Genomic DNA, 18,127 nt, shown 5'->3' with positions numbered 1-18,127 from the left:
TCAAAAGCTCTGTCTCCTAGACAGCCATTGGCTCCCCACAGCACCCAGATTTGGTTCTGATTGGTTGGTTTCAATGCCAGTCAGCGTCAAAAGCTCCGTCTCCTAGACAGCCATTGGCTCCCCACAGCACCCAGATTTGGTTCTGATTGGTTGGTTTCAATGCCAGTCAGCGTCAAAAGCTCCGTCTCCTAGACAGCCATTGGCTCCCCACAGCACCCAGATTTGGTTCTGATTGGTTGGTTTCAATGCCAGTCAGCGTCAAAAGCTCCGTCTCCTAGACAGCCATTGGCTCCCCACAGCACCCAGATTTGGTTCTGATTGGTTGGTTTCAATGCCAGTCAGTGTCAAAAGCTCCACCTCCTAGGCAGCCATTGGCTCCCCACAGCACCCACCTATGCCAGTAAGCATCTCCAGGCCTAACTTTGGGCCTGATCAAAGAGGCGGGGCTTAACAGCAGCCTCCACAGAGTCCGGGAGAGAAAGAAAAGCCTTGCTGCTGGTGAAGATCAGAAAGAAAGAGGGAGAGAAAGAGAGAGGTAAGTACAGTTTCCACTGAGGCTGCAGATCAGACCCTGACTCACTTTCTGGGTCTCAGCTACCTGGGTAGTCAGTGATGGGTCACCAGGCTGCAGCTGGGCAACCCAGCGCTGACTTCTGGATGGTCTGTGTTTGGTCGCAGGCTTGGCCCCTTCTCAAACCTAAAGCCTCCGTCCCAGGCTTTAGGCTTGGGAAGCGCCCCCCCCCCTCGCTCCTTTGATCTCAGGCTTGGCCCTTTCCCAAGCCTAAAGCCTCCGCCCCAGGCTTTAGGCTTGGGAAAGGCCCCCACACTCCTCCGATGGCTGGCTGGGAGTGACCTGGGTGCCGAGGAGATTCCCGGGACCCAGGTATGTATGCAAATTAACTGCCATCTTTGTTGGGTTAACTTGCATACTCACTCTGATTGGCTGTGGGCGTCGTGGAGGTACAGTCAATTTACATGTTTCTCTATTATTAGGTAAGATAATTTGAAAATGATACTCTTGCTGAAGCTTGCTTTGTGGAACAAGGCTGTGTTAATCTGGGTACTCTGAGATGTGATGTCCAAGGGAATAGGGGAAGTGCCTATGAGAGAACCTGGAGAGGGAATTGGGGGAGGCTGGGAGGTATTAGATCCAGTGCAGATCTGACCCCTGTTGAAGGGAGCATGAAGAAAGGGAGTAAGACTGGGTGGAAGGTCTTAGCCTGACATGCAGTTCTAGAAGAACTGGGCAAGGTAGTTGGGGAATCCTGGAGCCAAAGTCCTGCATATACCAGGATAACACCTGCACCTGTTTAGTATTCTTGGCTGTGCTCAGACATTGGTGGGAACAGCCTCTCGGAAGTGTGGCTTCAGCTCAAATGTTGTGATGGATTGCAGAAGGCAACAGCTGGACTGTTGGTTGACTATTTATTTACTTATTTTTATTGAATTTATGGCGGTGACATTGGTGAATAAAAATTTTAGGTATACAATTCTATAATACATCATCTATATATTGTATTGTGTTCACCAAGTCAAGTCTTTTTCTATCACCATTTATCCCTCCTTTTCTACCTCTCCACCATGCTTCCTTTCCCTTTGGTAATCACCATTCTGTTGTCTGTATCTATGAGGTTTTGGTTTTTTTGTTTGCTTGTTTTTCTTAATCCGTTTACTTCATTTATGTTCCCTCTGGTCAAAGATTGAGAATTGTGTTGTCATGGCTGTCACAAAGACAATGAAAAATTTTCTTAAATGAAGAAAAAAAAAACGCCTCTTCAATATCAGTGTAGTAAATTGCATTCAACTATTTTTCACTTCTCAGAAAGTTGGGAAAAATCTGTATTTTTTAATTTAAAAAATTTAGAATTTTTCCTATTTTGTAAGTGGTTTAGTTTCATTTAAAATATTAAAACAGGGTATTAAAATCACCCTTAATTGAGTTTAACCAGTGTACATTGAAATTTATCATTGGGCAATAATAAAACAAATATGAAATTGAAATCAAATATTCTATTGAAATCAATCATAGGTTAAAATGCCTTGTGGATTTAGCCAAGTTTATTTGCTGTTTGTTTTTGTTTGCCTTGGGCTTTAAATGCTCAAAATGCACCCAAGTTTAGTTTTTCCTCTGAGATCAAATAAAGCCATTCTTATAATGAACTAGAGGCCTGATACATGAAGATTCGTGCAAGAATGGGCCTTTCTTCCCCTGGCTGCTGGCACCACCTTCGCTTCAGCCTGGAGCCGCCTTTCTGCCTTCCCACACTGTCCGGAGGCCCGGAGTTGCTGGGGTGGTGCGGACCGCCTGTTTTGTCGCCATGGCAATGACGCAAGCGTCCTGCCCCTGCCCCCGGCTGCTTGGTGCCTGCATATGAAAATTAACCCGTCATCTTTGTTGGGTTAATTTGCATACTCACTCCTGATTGGCTGGTGAACATCGCGAAGGTACAGTCAAATTGCATGTTTCTCGTTTATTAGTGTAGATTGTCATATTTTGATTTACTACCGTAGTACCACTTCCTGTTGCATCACCTAGAGTACATTATGTTGCTTGAAGCTGAAAACCTCATTTGATACGCTTGAAAAAAGAATAATGTACATTTATTTTAACTCTAATATTTGCATTTGTATGTCTTTCCTGATAGTAAGACACTCTATAGGGCTGAAAATAATTTTAAATTACTTCTGTTACTCAGTTTTTCACTTTTGTATTAACTATTGGGGGCGGGGGGGGAACCACTGCAGGGCAGTAGAAGTATGTTCATGCTATCAGAATCATAAGAGTCAAATTATCTTCATTATTCTCAGACTCAAGAAAATCTAACAGTCCTCCTTTAAAAAGTACTTTGTTATAAATATACTTTGCAAGAAAAGAATGATTTTTTTTCTTTTACTACCACCCATTTCCCCCAATTTAAAAGCAAACAATTGGGTTCTATTTCATTAGGTGACAAACAACTTTTCATTTTAATTTGGTGATCTGCTAATATCATTCAAACTAGTACATTTTATTAAATGCAAATTATAGACCTAATAAAGTAAAATGGGTATTTAGAAAAATAGTTTTATGGGAAAATTGATAACCAGGCTAATTTTAAAATATACATTATATTGTAGAAAATTTAGAGGTACTAAAAAGGAAATTATTTTTAGATATTACTAAAGGGCTGCTTCATCATTTTGAACATAATAGAGCACAATCAGTAATCCTAGAAAACAGAATCTACTCACTCCTTGCCGCCCCCCAGCCCCAAGTTAGCCATCTAGAAAATGGGACCTCTTTTAACTTAAGCTTGCCACCTCCTAGCTATTCCACACATTAGGCTTCATAATAACGAGAAACCTCAATGAGAGAGTAAAACACCACAACAAAATGGTAAGAAATAACTATTGCCCTGAACAGTTTGGCTCAGTGGATAGAGCGTCGGCCTCCGGACTCAAGGGTCCCAGGTTCGATTTTGGTCAAGGGCATGTACCTTGGTTGCGGGCACATCCTCAGTAGGGAGTGTGCAGGAGGCAGCTAATCGATGTTTCTCTCTCATTGATGTTTCTAACTCTCTATCCCTCTCCTTTCCTCTCTGTAAAAAATCAATAAAATATATATTTTTTAAAAAGAAATAACTATTGTTTTCCACTGTCTATATTCTTAATCAAGAGCATGCAAATTTAACCTGAACTATCCAAAATTTGAGAAAGAAATGAATTTAAGTGATGCTACAATGACCTTTCATTTCTCAATGAAAATTAAACTTTAAAAACAATATCAAGAAATTTATTTTAATGTTTACAGGGCATCAAAACAATAAGAACACTACTAACCATAAAAGAAAATATAATTACAACTAGTCCTATTCCCCTCCACCCTTATCTCCTTACAGTAAGTATGGCAAATAAGCAGTCATTAAAAAGAAATTTTCTCCACACATATCCACAGCTGCATTTTTCATAATAGCTAAAAAGTAGAAAAAACCCAAATGTCCACCAAGTGCCAAATGAAAAACAAAATGCAGTACACATCCACACAATAGAATGTTATTTGCAATAAAAAAATGAAATTCTGATACATATTAAGAACATGAAGCCAGTAACAAAGGACCAGAAATTGTATGATTTCATTTATACCACATGTCCAGAATATGAAAATCTATAGAGATAGTAGATTAATGGTTGGGAGAACAGGGGTAATGCAGGATGACGGGTAAGGGATGAGGAGTTCCTTTTGGGGATGATGAAAATGGCCTAAAATTGTGATTAAGGTTGCACAACTCTGCGAATAAACATAAAAGTGAGTAAATTATATAATATACTTCAAAGTGAGTAAATTATATAATGTGAATTTCCATCTGAATAAAGCTATTTAAAAAAAGAAATCACTTCAAAACCATATCAAGTCTTTAGACATATTTATTTTGAATTTCTTCAAGTCTTGGTAACATCTTGTATTATAATACAACTAGAGGCCCTAGCAGCTGCCAGCTGCCAGCCGGGTATACCCTCCTTTCCCCTGGTCACCTCACGCCGCCAGGGCCTCCCTCCCTTCCCCCAGCCACCTGCAGCTGCCAGCCAGCCGGGGCCTACCTCCTTCCCCCCGCCGACCCTTCCCCCTGGTCGAACTCCTGGACAACTCCCAGTCAAAGGGACAATTTGCATACTACGCTTTTATTATATAGGATATCAAAACCGGGAAGTTGAAATTGGTACAATCCACAGAGCTTATTCAGACTGTACCATCTTTATGCTTATGTGCATGTATGCATGTGTAGTTCTATGAAATTTTGTCACATGGGTACATTTATATAACCATCACCACAATGAACACACACAACTATTTCAATCACACAGACTTCCTTCTGCTTCTTACATGTGGTCACACTCAACACTTTCCCAGAACCCATCCCAAACCTTTGGCAACTACTAAACTGTCTCCATCTCTATAACTTAGTTATTTGAAAAATCTACACTAATAAGAGAGAAATATGGTAATTGACCATCACTCTGTGATGCCCACAGCCAAATCAGGAGGCAATATGCAAATTAGTGGGACAAAGATGGTGGCAGCCACAGAGCCAGCCGGAGTGGGCGGGAGGCTTGGGTCACCCCCAGCGACAGAGGAATCCAAGCTTCCCGCCTGCCTAGGCCAGCTGCCGAAGGAGGGGCCTATGTAATCCTTGCATCAACAGAGCCGGCCTGAGTGTGCGAGAGGCTTGCGTCGCCCAGGCCGGCTGCCGAAGGAGGGGCCTGCAAACGGCCCTCAGCCCCTCACCCAGGCTGGCCACGCCACTAACAGGGTGAGGGTCCCCACTGGGGGACGTGGCTAGCCCGAAAACAGCCCTGAGCCCCTTACCCAGGCTGGCTATGCCCCCATGGGGTGAGGGTCCCCGCTAGGGGGCGTGGCCAGCCTGCAAACAGCCATCAGCCCCTCACCCAGGCTGGCCAGGCACCCCAGCAGGGACCCCCACCCTGAAGGGGGCATGGCCAACCACCACAGGCCCCTCGCCCAGGCTGCCCCACCCCCCCAGGGAACCCCCACCCTGATCTGGACACCCTTCAGGGCAAACCAGCCGGCCCCCACCCATGCACCAGGCCTCTATCTTCTATACTAATAAAAGGGTAATATGCTAATTAAACTGGGAGACCTTCCAGGAGACCTTCCGGATGTTCTTTTGGACAAAGCCATGGTGGCAGGGATGAGGTAGAGGCGGTTAGGGGCCAAGAGGGGAGGGCAGTTGTGGGTGATCAGGCCAGGATGGGATGGCAGTTGGGGGTGAGCAGGCCAACAGGGGGGGCCAGTTGGGGGCAAGCAGGCTGGCAGCAGGGGGGGTGGGCAGATAAGGGTGAGCAGGCCAGCAGAGGGGCAGTTGGGGGCAAGCAAGCTGGCAGAAAAGATAGTTGGGGGCAAGCATGCTGGCAGTGGGCGGGGGGGGGGGGGGGCAGTTGGGGGCAAGCAGGCCAGCAGGCAGAGTGGTTAGGGGCAGTCAGGTGAGCGGTTAGGAGCCAGCAATCCCAGATTGCAAGAGGGATAGGGCCTAAACTGGCAGTCGGACATCCCCCGAGGGGTCCCAGATTGGAGAAGGTGCTGGCTGGGCTGAGGGACACCCCCCCATGCACAAATTTCATGCACTGGGGCCACTAGTCTCTATATATAAAAGCCTAATATGCAAAGTGTCCCCTCTGGAGTTCGACCGACCAGGACTTCGATCGCTTGCCTTGACGTATACTGATCACCAGGGGGTGGCGCGGAATGAAGGAAAGCTGTGGCCAGCAGCTGGCAGCCAGGGAAGAGAGGTCCTGGCTGGCAGCTGCTAGGGATCCTACCGGTGCACAAATTTTATGCACTAGTGTTATATAAAAGGAATCACACAATGTGTAAACTTTTAGAATTGGCATTTTTCAATCAGGATAATTCTTTGGAGATCATGCAAATTTGATATATCAATGGTTCACTCCTTTTTGTTTCTGAGTAGTATTCTATGGAATGGCTGCACCACTGTTTAACCATTCACCTATTCACGGACATCTGGGTTGTTTCCAATTTGGGGCAATGACAAATACAGGTGCCACAAAAATTTGTGTGTGGCTTTTTGTGAAAACATAAATTTTCATAAATGTGGGATAGATATTCAAGAGTGTAATTACTGGGTTGTATAGTTAAATACCAATTTTAATATCAACACTGGTAATGTTCCTGAAAAAAAAATGAAGATCATTTTCAATCTCCACTCTCCACTGACTTTGTTTAATTTAACAAAATTACTCTCTAAAGCTGGCTTTTAACTCAACAATTCTGCTAAAGGACCAAGTACTGCATTAAGCATTTTAAATACATTATCCTATGTAATCCTTGCATCAACAATGAACTAGGTATTAATATTATCTCCATCTTACAAGTGAGAAAGCTGAGCTATAAAAGAGGCTTAGGAAGTGAACCAGAGTCACACAGCTAGGATGTAAAGAGCTGGGACTGAAATTCAAGCCTGCCTAACTCAGAAGTCTATTCCTTTCATCTCAATACACTACACCTCCCATTTCTATACTGTGTGTGTGTGTCTAGATGCAAAAAATATATAAAGTTTACATGTGAGAATTACAGTTCACAAATGAGGTTTTTTAAATTAGACATGATCTCTAATGTAGTACATAAATAACCAACATTAATCTAATACAGGGGTGGGCAAACTTTTTGACTCGAGGGCCACAATGGGTTCTTAAACTGGACTGGAGGGCCGGAACAAAAGCATGGATGGAGTGTTTGTGTGAACTAATATAAATTCACAGTAAAGGAGCGGAGGGGAGAGCAAGAGAACCCTCCGCTCTTTCGGCTCCGCGGGCCGGATAGAACAGCCGAACGGGCCGGATCCGGCCTGCGGGCCGTAGTTTGCCCACGGCTGATCTAATATTTTATCGATATTTGCACAAATATTGTATGTGGGGAAAATAAATGAGTACTGGAGGAAAGTTCACATAAACTAATCCTTTAGTTTTTCCTATGAAGTTTTTTTTGGTTTATTCATTACCCTTGCGGTGAATAGGAAACCTGGGGACAGGTAAAAAAAAGAAGAAAACAAGGGAAAGGAGAGTAATGATGTATGAATTAAAAGCCCCTCACACACCAAGCAGGGCCTGTGTCTAAGGTGGATTACACATCCCAGATACTCACTTATAGGCCCTCCAATTAGCCCAGGTAAGTAAGAGGAGCCCTTTCCCAGAGGCCCCATTAACTGGACCTCTGCAACAGGGACCACAGCACATCTCCATGCCTGCCTAATGCCCAAAGAAACAAATCACAACAGGATTCTTCAAAAGCACTGCCATCAGAAATGTTATTGGAGCAAACACTCTCATCAAAAATGTCATAACAAACTTTTTAATTTTACAGTTCCTAATATTTTCTGATTTTTTTGCCATAAATATTTTTTACCAATATTGCCTTAAATATACTCACACTTCATTAGCAATGATTATAACAATAATTACAGGTATAAAAACTCATCATTTTTCTTTGCTTAAGGAGAAATTAAATGAATATTACCATGCAACTTGGATACTATAATGTTTAAGTTCTAAATTGACTTTTGGGGAGCACTTAAATAATTTTAAAAATCTAAATAAGTATACCTTGCACCAAATTATTACTCATGTTAACTCCCAACTTTTCAGGTATAAAAACTAATACAATGAGGAGCCATAATGAGAAATTGCAAAAATCTCTTCAAAATTATAATAATCAACTTATGAGACTAACATAGAATAAACAATTTGTAGGACTATAATTATATAGTTTACAGAGAAACCTAGTAAGTCAACTTCTAGGAAAGAAACCTACGGAAATAACTGCAGATGTTTACCAAGTTGCATCTGTAAGAAAAATTATGATATAGAATAAATTGGAATTCTATACACATCTTAAAAATGCTCTAAAACAGTATACGGCATGCAAGATTTCATATTATAGTGTTCAATATAAAAGTCAGAAAACAGTTACAAAACAATGTGTATGATACACATGAAACCTACTTGCAGTTGAACTGAATTGTGCCGAAGACCTTCCACAATAGAAGAAAACCTGTCAATTCTTCTTTCTTCTCCAGCTGATGTTAAAGCTTCTAAAACATCTTCAAGGCTATTGGAAATTTTGGATTTACTAATTAAATTGCAAGCAACAAATAACCCAAATGCCATAGTTTAATTGCTTGATTTAACAAACTCTGAAGTCACTACTTCCAGGCAGTAAATAACATTTTTTAAATGGCTTACACAATATGTATCAGCAGTTTACATAGCCTGTATCAAGCTCTAAGCATGTTATTTTGATCCATTTATTCCTCATAATAATCCTATGATGTTTATTCACCAAGCATTTATATAATGCTTACTATACATCAGGCACTTTTTGAACCAGTTTACAAATAGTAACTCATTTTAATGTATATAATTCTATGAAGTAGGTATTACCATTATCCCATATTACAGATAAGGCAACTGAAGCAGAAAAGGTTAAGCTATTTGTCTCACATCTACTAAATGGTTATGCAAAGATCTAAAACAATATAGTCTGTGTAGTAAGCACCATATAAATGCTTTTACCACTACACTCTACTTCCTCTCAAATATAATAAGTGAAGGTCTGGTAGCCAAAAATATATAGTGGTAAGAAATAATAGTCAAATATAAAAAATAAGTGCTGCAAGAACTATACTTGCTCCTCCTTTGAAAATAGCTATGTTAATAGGACCTGGCATACTGTAGAAGGTCAGAGAGTTTCACAGTTTGTGAACATAGACGTGTAGTCCTAAGAGTTATTTACATCATTTTGAGTCCTATTCTGAAATTAAAAAAAATAATAATAATAAAAATAATATGGAGCTAGGAAAAGAGGAAGGAGAATAGGAGAGAAAACAAAGGATAAAGAAAGAAAAAGGAGCCCTAGTCGGCCTGTGGACTGAAGGGTCGCTGGTTTGATCCCAGTCAAGGGCATATGCCTGGGTTACGGGCTTGATCCCCAGTGCAGGATGTGCGAGGGGCAGCTGATCAATGATTCTCTGTCATCATTGATGTTTCACTCTCTCTCTCCCTCTCCCTTCCTCTCTAAATCAATAAATCAATAAAAATACATATTTTTTTAAAAAGACAGAAAGAGCCTTAACTGGTTTGGCTCAGTGGATAGAGCATTGGCCTGCAGACTGAAGGGTCCCAGGTTCGATTCCGGTCAAGGGCATGTATGTACCTTGGTTGTGGGCACATCCCCAGTAGGGGGGTGTGCAGGAGGCAGCTGATTGATGTTTCTCTCTCATTGATGTTTCTAACTCTCTATCCCTCTCCCTTCCTCTCTGTAAAAATCAATAAAATATACTAAAAAAAAAAAAAAAAAAGAGAGAGGAAAAGAAGAGAAAAGGGAAGAAGTAAGGGATAAAGGAAAAGAGAAAGGAAAGAGAAGAAAAAAGAAAGTGTGAGAGAAGAACAGAGGAAGGAGGGAAGCATAGGAAGGAGAAAGATACAGGAAGAGTAGAAGGGAGAGAAAGGGAGAGAAAGGGAGAAAAGGAGCACAGGAAGTATCATATGTGTCAACATTAAATTCAGCCTGGAAGGAAACTTGAATTGGGGTGGTGAACACACAAAACAATGTACGAATGATGCATTATAGAAGTGTACCCCTGAAACTTACATAATTTTATTAAACAATGTCACCACATAAAAAAAAAAAAATTAAGTTTGCTCTTAGGTTCCTACACCAAAATTAATATGGCCTTTTTGAAATAGGAAATGGAAAGTGTTGAGACTGCAGCAGACAGTCTCATCCATTGACACTCTCTATAGTTGTATATGGGGCAGAGGGGCAGGGCTGAGTGCTATCTGTGGACTCTCCAACTAGGTCCAAATTCAGTGGTTCAACAGTCACCAGTCACAGCAGGATCACAAGTACAATTTTCAAATGTGTGCAGGAGATTCCACTTACAGGGCTCTGCCTACCCAAATATGAGAGCGCTATTTGCTTGTTCTTTTGGTGGTTTGGTTTTTATAGCTTTACTCCTTTAAAAAAAATTTTTTTCAAAAATTTTTAAATGCTTCCCTGTATTAAGAACTGCCAATCTTCTTTATAAAAATATTTCATCTTTAATAATCTTTTAATATGTATATAATGGCCTTTTAGTTACAGCCCTAAGATGTGAATAATGCAGTTTTTTAATTTACCTTTATTGTTGAAAGTATTATAACTGTCCCCCTTTTTCCCCCCACTAACCCCCTCCTCCCTCCTCCCTCCTCCCGCCCCTCCTGTGAATAATGTATTTAAAAGCTTTAGCATATATTTTGATTGAAAGCTAGTAAAATACAATATCCTCAACCAGTAAAATACAATTCTTTATGTCACTTTCTAAATCTGCCTTACATACAGATTTTCAAATACTATATTAGCTTTTATAAGGGACTATACATGACCTACACTTTGAATTAATTCTATCTGGAAAAATATCAGAACTCATTAGTATATTTTTCAAAGTCTTCATTTAGAATTTTTATTTAGGGTTTGAGTTCAGACCAGTTTGAAATAAATAAGATGAAGTCAGTTTTTCACAGTCTATATGAATCTAAACCAGCTGCTTAAGTATACTTCATTTCCTTAAATTCTAGACTAAAACACAATTGATAATGAAAACATTAAATAATTCACGTTGCATTAAGTCATTACAGGAGAAGAGAAATGAGCTGAGAAGACTCACATGCTCTCCTCCCCCACGATGCACACTGCGGAGAGGAGCTTCACCACGTCTGTCATCACGCTGGGCTGCTGGGGATCGATGGCCATGGCCAGTAAAGACAGACTCCGGTCTTCACTCATAATCCTTTCTAAACCATACTAGAACATTTTGGAAATAAGAGGTTAAATGTTAACAGTCAGTTTCATAAAATAGTGTTCCGAAAAAAAATGAAGTTATTAAAAAATGTTTATAAGATAATATATTTTTATACTTAGTAAAATATACAATAAATAGTGAATAACATCCTAAAATAATTCATAGAAATATACACATTACATCAAGAACTATGAGAATCAACCAAATCCAGAAAACCACTCAAAGGTGATTTTGTAACAACAATGACTGATAATTATTAACATAGATAAGTGACCACTGGAAAAAGAGAAAAGCGTGCTAAAATGCTGAGATTTCCCAACAGAGACATATAATGAAGAGTCAGATACTGAAGTAGATACTACGGCCATAAGGATCCTTCATGAGAAGGAAGATCGGTAAGCGATATATGACCACAAATATATGCACAATGTCCCAGAGAAATATACTGTGAGCTGCATGTGCAATGTAAAATTTACAAGCAAGAAATCAAACTAGTTTTAAAAGAACTATTTCAATATATCCAAAATGTTATCATTTCAACATAGAATCAAAATAAAACATTCACTGATGAGACATTTTACTTTTTTCTCCCTGAGTAATCAAAGTCTAGTATATATTTTACACTTACAGCACATCTCAGTTCAGACTAGTCACATTTCAAATGCTCAATAGCCACATACATATAGCAACCATATTATACAGTGTAGGCCCAGAGAGTAGCCCCTAGTTCATAAACAGGCAAAAGCTGAAGGATGATGTGGGCATATAGAAACTGCCATAAGGAAACATATGTATTCTGATCGAAATAATATTGTATCATCAGAAAACTACTGTAGTTGTAAACACATTATAAAAATGGGATGATTTGGGATAAGGATAAAGTTTGATTGCTACTGCCAAGTTGTCACATCCAATTAGAAGTAGTTATGTTAATGACTTAATGTTTTGATTTAATGATGTATACATCTCTGAAGGCCCTCTTACAATATATGGAAGACAAATATCAAACAATAAAGAGTGAATGGAATCAATAAAACAATGCTATTTATCTACCATGCATCCCAGAGAATCCTCTAAAGAGTAAGAAATTGGTTGATTACAGTTACTCCTAAGAATTAAAAAGGGCCTTATTCCAATTATAAACCTATGAACTATGGCTTACACTCAAAATCAGTACTAGATATAAGTAGCAAAGTTGAATCTATAACAAGCTTAGACCAAATGTTTTGAGTGTTACGAAACTTTAGTTATAACTTTCCTACTGTAAATGTCATTTATATAAAGAAATCTTCACCCTATGCTAAAATATTGCATTTGCCTTACACTACTATCTAGGGAACACAGGTACAAAGGAGGAAGGACAAACAAAAGGATCAGTCTTGCCCGGCCATTGTGGCTCAGTGGTGACGAGTCAACCCATGAACCAAGAGGTCGCTAGTTCAATTGCTGGTCAGGGCACATGCCTGGGTTTTGGGCTCAATCCCTGGTAAGGGGCGTGCAGGAGGCAGCCAATCAATGTTTATCTCTCATTGATGTTTCTATCTCTCCCTTATCCTTCTTCTCTTTCTAAAATCAATAAAGGTATATTTTTTAAAAAGACTTCTCTGCCTTGATGATAGAAGTTTACAGAGATAACTAGAATGGCCAGGAAATGCTCACTTTTGTGATGCCATGGGCTGTTTCATACCTGTAAATAAAGAATAAAAAAGCAGGCATAGGGCCAGAGACTACATAATATACCTTGATAATCATTCCAGAAAATTGTCAGAGGCTTATAAAGTACCACTTAGATCCAATTCAAAAATGTCCATCAGTCAAGGATTACCAAGAACCATGGGACTGGCTCTGTCCTAAGAAGCCTAAGGATTGAGAAAAGCTTGCCACCAGCATTTCTCTCTCATTTCCCACCCTCCTGGTTTTCCTTAGCCAGTGCCTGTCCTTCTGGAAAGATAATACTGTGGCTCCTCCAACCGAAGAATTTTCATACTGATTTCTTCCAAGTTATACTACCTACCTTCACTGTCAAGCCCTAAACCATCACGTATGAAGGGTAGAATAGGAGTGTTCTCTGATCTCATAGTTGTGATAACCATTCTGTGACCCCCAAAGCTCCATCATAGGCACTATTCTCTGATTTTTGCTAATGTAAAAATGTGTAGTTATCATTTTAAGTCTGGAATGAGGCCAGATTGTAACTATTCAGTATCTAGAACTAAAGATAGAATTGCTGCCCAATTGTGTAAAATTACTCTCATTCAATTATTTAAAATACAAAGCAAAAGGAAACAAAAAATGTTGACTCTAGTCTGTGGGAGAAATAGTCAACTTACCAGTGCTGGCATGGAAAGTGCATTAAATGAAGATTATTATAAAGTTAGAGAGGTGGTGACAAATTGTGGAAGATCTAAGGATGTCTCTCCACTGAATGTCAAAGACCCACTCTGGATTATATGAAAACCCGTGTGTTCTAAACAGGTTCCATTTGCATTCTACACGAGGCCTATTATTACCTAATAGATGGAATCTCAGGCCAACGAAGAAGTGTTAGGTAGGGGAAGGTCAATACCTCTTGTACAGGATATCCAACACTACATGTAAACTGGTGCAGAACAACTCCCCTACTCTTCCCCATCCACACATCAGTGAGTTAATTCTAGTGGCACAGACATTGTTGGGAGTGGGGCTGGCTTCAGGAGTAAAGCACCCTTGCTAGAGGCATACAACTCAAAGCCACATGCAAAAATTTGACCAGAAAGAAGCCCCTCTTCTTATTACCTTTTAATTTAAATAAATTAACGTTCCACCCTAACTTTTATTTTTTTCCTAATATTCACAATCTTTTTCCATTTAAAAATATTAGTTAGTCTGCAGCATCGGACTGCAGACAGAAGGATCCTGGATTGGATTCTGGTCAAGGGCACATGCCCAGGTTGCGGGCTCGATCCCCAGTAGGGGGCATGCAGGAGGCAGCCAATCAATGATTCTCTCTCATCACTGATGTTTATATCTCTCCCTCTCCTCTCCTCTATAAAATCAATAAAAATATTAAATATATATATATATATATATATATATATATATATATATATATATTTAGTCCAATTTAGTGTTATAAGAAATTCACTTTCATGATATTACCAAATTTGCTTATTAATTACATATACAATTATTAGTACTGTACAAAATAAGGTACCACATTTTCATATCCTAAAGCCTACACTGATCATGATTCAGGGACCTCTTACAAAGACTGCTCAGTGAGGCACAGGGAAAATCACCAACAGGTCTTGGGGAAAAATAAAAACCTTTATCAAAAATTTTAGACAGATATATTACTAATTCTAAGTGTCAGTAACTTAACTTTTCATTCTTATTAGCACAAGTGATATCAATAAATACAAATAGCAATATATTTCAGCTCCACATATACAAACTCTAAGCAACACAATGTTATTATAAGAAGTTACATTGTATTCACTAGAATATAAATGCAAACTTTAATTCTTCTCTAATTCAGTCTCACATCAAGTAGAAATACTGTCTTCAATATGCCATCTCACTTTAACCATGATACTCTTCTCAAATTCAAATTATGATGTATCTACCCCTCTGGTTTAAAAAAAAAAGGTTTCTGGATTTTCTCTACTCTGAGACGTTCCAGTACTAGTGAAATCTTCAATTTCTATATTTTCACTTTAAAAGGAGCCCTGCAAAGCACTACTATGTACTCACAATGGGAAAAGCCCTCTCCCTGCTGTTTCTGATTCTTTTATTCATTTATTCTTAAAACATATTTTACAAAATATCTAAAACCTACTTCTCACAGGACAGAAAAAAGACTTGTCATTGTTATATCAGATATTTCCCTTGAAAATCTTATTAGAAGGGGGAAAAGAGGAGGATAATACTTCACTGGTTAAAAATAGAAAACTTAGCTTCAGAAAATGTCGAAAAATACATAAATAATTCAGTAAGATAAAAATAATAAGAAAACATAAATAGTTGCTACATTTAGGAGAAAATATATAAAATAAATGTTAATAATTTAAATATCAATACTTAGGTGTAAAGTCCTCTAAAGGTTTATTCTAAACATGAGAATATGGCAAAATATTAAAAATAAAATTAATCAGAAATATAGAGTTTTGCTATAAACCACAAATCATCACACCACCATAAGTACAATCTCCTCTCCAGCTACTAAAACCAACTATCATTACTCTCACATCCTGAGGTAGATGTGTTTAGATACTGGATCCAAAAATATGGCATGGGATAGAGAAATTTTTTCAATTTAGTGTAAATCAAGCATGTCAAACTCGCAGCCCACAGGCTGCGTGTGGCCCACAACGAAGAGTTTTGCAGCCCAGCCAATATAATGGTATGTAAAAAACATCTCAATAAAAATTTCATAACTTAATTTTTACAACATCCTGTTATACATAATTATTAATAACGAACTACAATGTTCAATAATGACTGATTACTAAAATTGTGTTGCATTCATTTCCCTTAAGCGCCTTACAACTCACAGGCGCACCATTTCTCTCCACTAATACTAGCTGCAAATATTTTAGCAGCCAATTGCCACATCATTAGTCTTGTACTGACTTGTTTGATGTGCACAACAGGAAATATTTCACTTTCAGAGAACAAGCAAAATAGGTTTATTTGCGTTATTCAGTGTCTGGTAAGTTAATGTTCAAGAAAAAAATAGAAATTTTTATTAAAATGTTTTATTATTTTATGTTAACGATTATTCATTTATTTCAGTCCTTTGTATTCAGCATGTCTCAATTGAAATAAAACTATGTTTCTATGAAAATTGAAGCTTTTGTTTTTTTTGCGGTCCACATAAACTTAAACCTTATTTATTTGGCCCTTGTTAGCCTTTGAGTTTGACATGCTTGTTGTAAATGAAACACTTCAGAAATCCTAACATCAGTAAAGAGCTTAAAGTGTTTTTCTCTTCTAACGTATTCCCATTAAATACGCAAACTCTGCAGACCTGTCATATTACTCTTGGTCTGAATAGTACTTGTATTAAGCATCACTGTCCCATTTCTGGGAACTGTATATCTGCTTTTGTTACTTGCATTGTAAAGTTAAATCCGTAAACTATAAAAAGTTAAGTCTTTTCAACTTGTTTCTTTGGTAATAAATATTACTGCAAACCACATTTAATAATCATATATGATTTCAAAACTGATTAATGCTAGAGTTTTGAAAATTAAAAGAGAGAGAGAGTAGAGGGAGTAGAGGGAGTGGGTGAGAAGAAAAGGGAAGAACAAAAAGAAGGATAAAAAGGGAAGGATGGAGGAAGGAAAGGAAGAAGAGAAAATTAATCTATACATGAGAAGTTAAGTGCCAGAAGAAGGTCCATTCAAACCCAAATTTCTCTGCTGGGTGATAGCTGATTTTCAAACAATTCAGTACTTTTTCCATTGTGTACTAAACAGCACATTAAATCAACACATCACTTAAGTGTAAATTCTTTATCACACAACTCTAATTCTTAAGAATTCTAGAAGAACTGGGGAAAAATGAATACATTATGATTAACCATGTTAATACCTGTGTATTCATCAAAGCCTTTAAACACTGTATTACTCTGTGCTGATTCTTCTTAACAATGGTTTCTTGTCTGTATTGGCATAAAAGAAATCATTGTTAGAATTATGAATGGACATGCAAATGTAGCTTAAGTGAAAATAATTAGCAACACTTACGTTTTGCTACTAATCAGTTTTTCCAAAATGTCCAGTAATAACCCGAGCCCCTCACGTCCAAAGCTCTCCACCCAACTAAAAAATAGAGGATAAAGGTAGTTATGCATTAAGTCAGTATTCGAAGTTTGGTATAACACAGAAATACTATCACAAATATTTTACAACTGTTATATTCAACTCATAAACACAATATAAGAATAACACCTTGTACAAAAATCATTCATAATTCATAGTCACAGCTGTGATAAAAGGAGCAAAAATGGGATAAGTCAGTGGTATGCATCCTTATAAATGTTAAGAATTTTCTAAGTTGGAGAAACCAAGATGGCGGCATAGGTAAACACCTAAACTGCTGCCTGGCACAACAATTTCAAAACTACAACTAAAAGACAAAACGGACATCATCCAGAACCACAGGAAGGCTGGCTGAGTGGAAATTCTACAACGAGAAGGAAAAAGAAAAGCACACTGAGACTCAGAGGAGCTGCAGGAGGCAGAGGTACTGAGACGTGCGCGGCGAGAAAACTGGCAACTGAGTGCGTGGTTGGCTTTCTCAAGCGGGAGGGATACAAAAGTTCCCGATTGCACTGAACTCCAGTTCCGGGCAAGACTCTGGGGACCCAGATTGATTCGGGGAGAAACCAGACTGTCTATCAGCGGGTGAAACTCAAGGGCGGCTTTCTCTCAGAGGTGCTTGCAGCGATTACCACGGGACACTGAGACACAGGGGCCTATTAGGGCAGGGCTGACGGGAAACCAATGCTGTCTGCTCTACCCTGAGACTCCGCCCCATCCAAGCTGAACACAGAGGCTTCTGCAAGTCTTGTCTCATAAGGGTGTCTCCAGCACAGAAGTTCTCCCAGAGTAGACACAGCTGATCCTCATAGCTAATTGACCTGGAGGTCAATTCCTCCCAGTGATACCAACAACAATCAAGGCTTAACTACAACAAGACTGTGCACACAGCCCACAAAGGGGTGCACCAAGAGTGTTGACCTCAGGTAACTGGGGAGGCTGAGCCACTGGGCCCTATAGGACACCTAGCAC

At 39.1% G+C, this 18,127-nt stretch overlaps 1 protein-coding gene across 4 annotated transcripts in view; it reads right to left on the bottom strand.

The window, feature by feature from the left end:
* DIAPH3 (diaphanous related formin 3) overlaps positions 1 to 18,127 on the bottom strand; it is a gene marked incomplete at its 5' end in the record, with an annotated part of 566,313 nt that overhangs the window by 387,977 nt on the left and 160,209 nt on the right. For all 4 annotated transcript variants that reach the window (XM_080660806.1, XM_080660807.1, XM_080660808.1 and 1 more), the window contains 4 exons: positions 8,515 to 8,620; positions 11,217 to 11,353; positions 16,926 to 16,995; positions 17,081 to 17,155. In XM_080660806.1, coding sequence (XP_080516932.1) covers positions 8,515 to 8,620; positions 11,217 to 11,353; positions 16,926 to 16,995; positions 17,081 to 17,155 — 388 coding nt within the window. The remainder of the gene's footprint in view (positions 1 to 8,514; positions 8,621 to 11,216; positions 11,354 to 16,925; positions 16,996 to 17,080; positions 17,156 to 18,127) is intronic.

Source organism: Plecotus auritus (assembly GCF_963455305.1).
Source record: "Plecotus auritus genome assembly, chromosome: 3".
Lineage (NCBI taxonomy): Eukaryota > Metazoa > Chordata > Mammalia > Chiroptera > Vespertilionidae > Plecotus > Plecotus auritus.
Note: the sequence above shows the minus strand (reverse complement) of the source record. Positions and strands in the feature narration are given on the sequence as shown.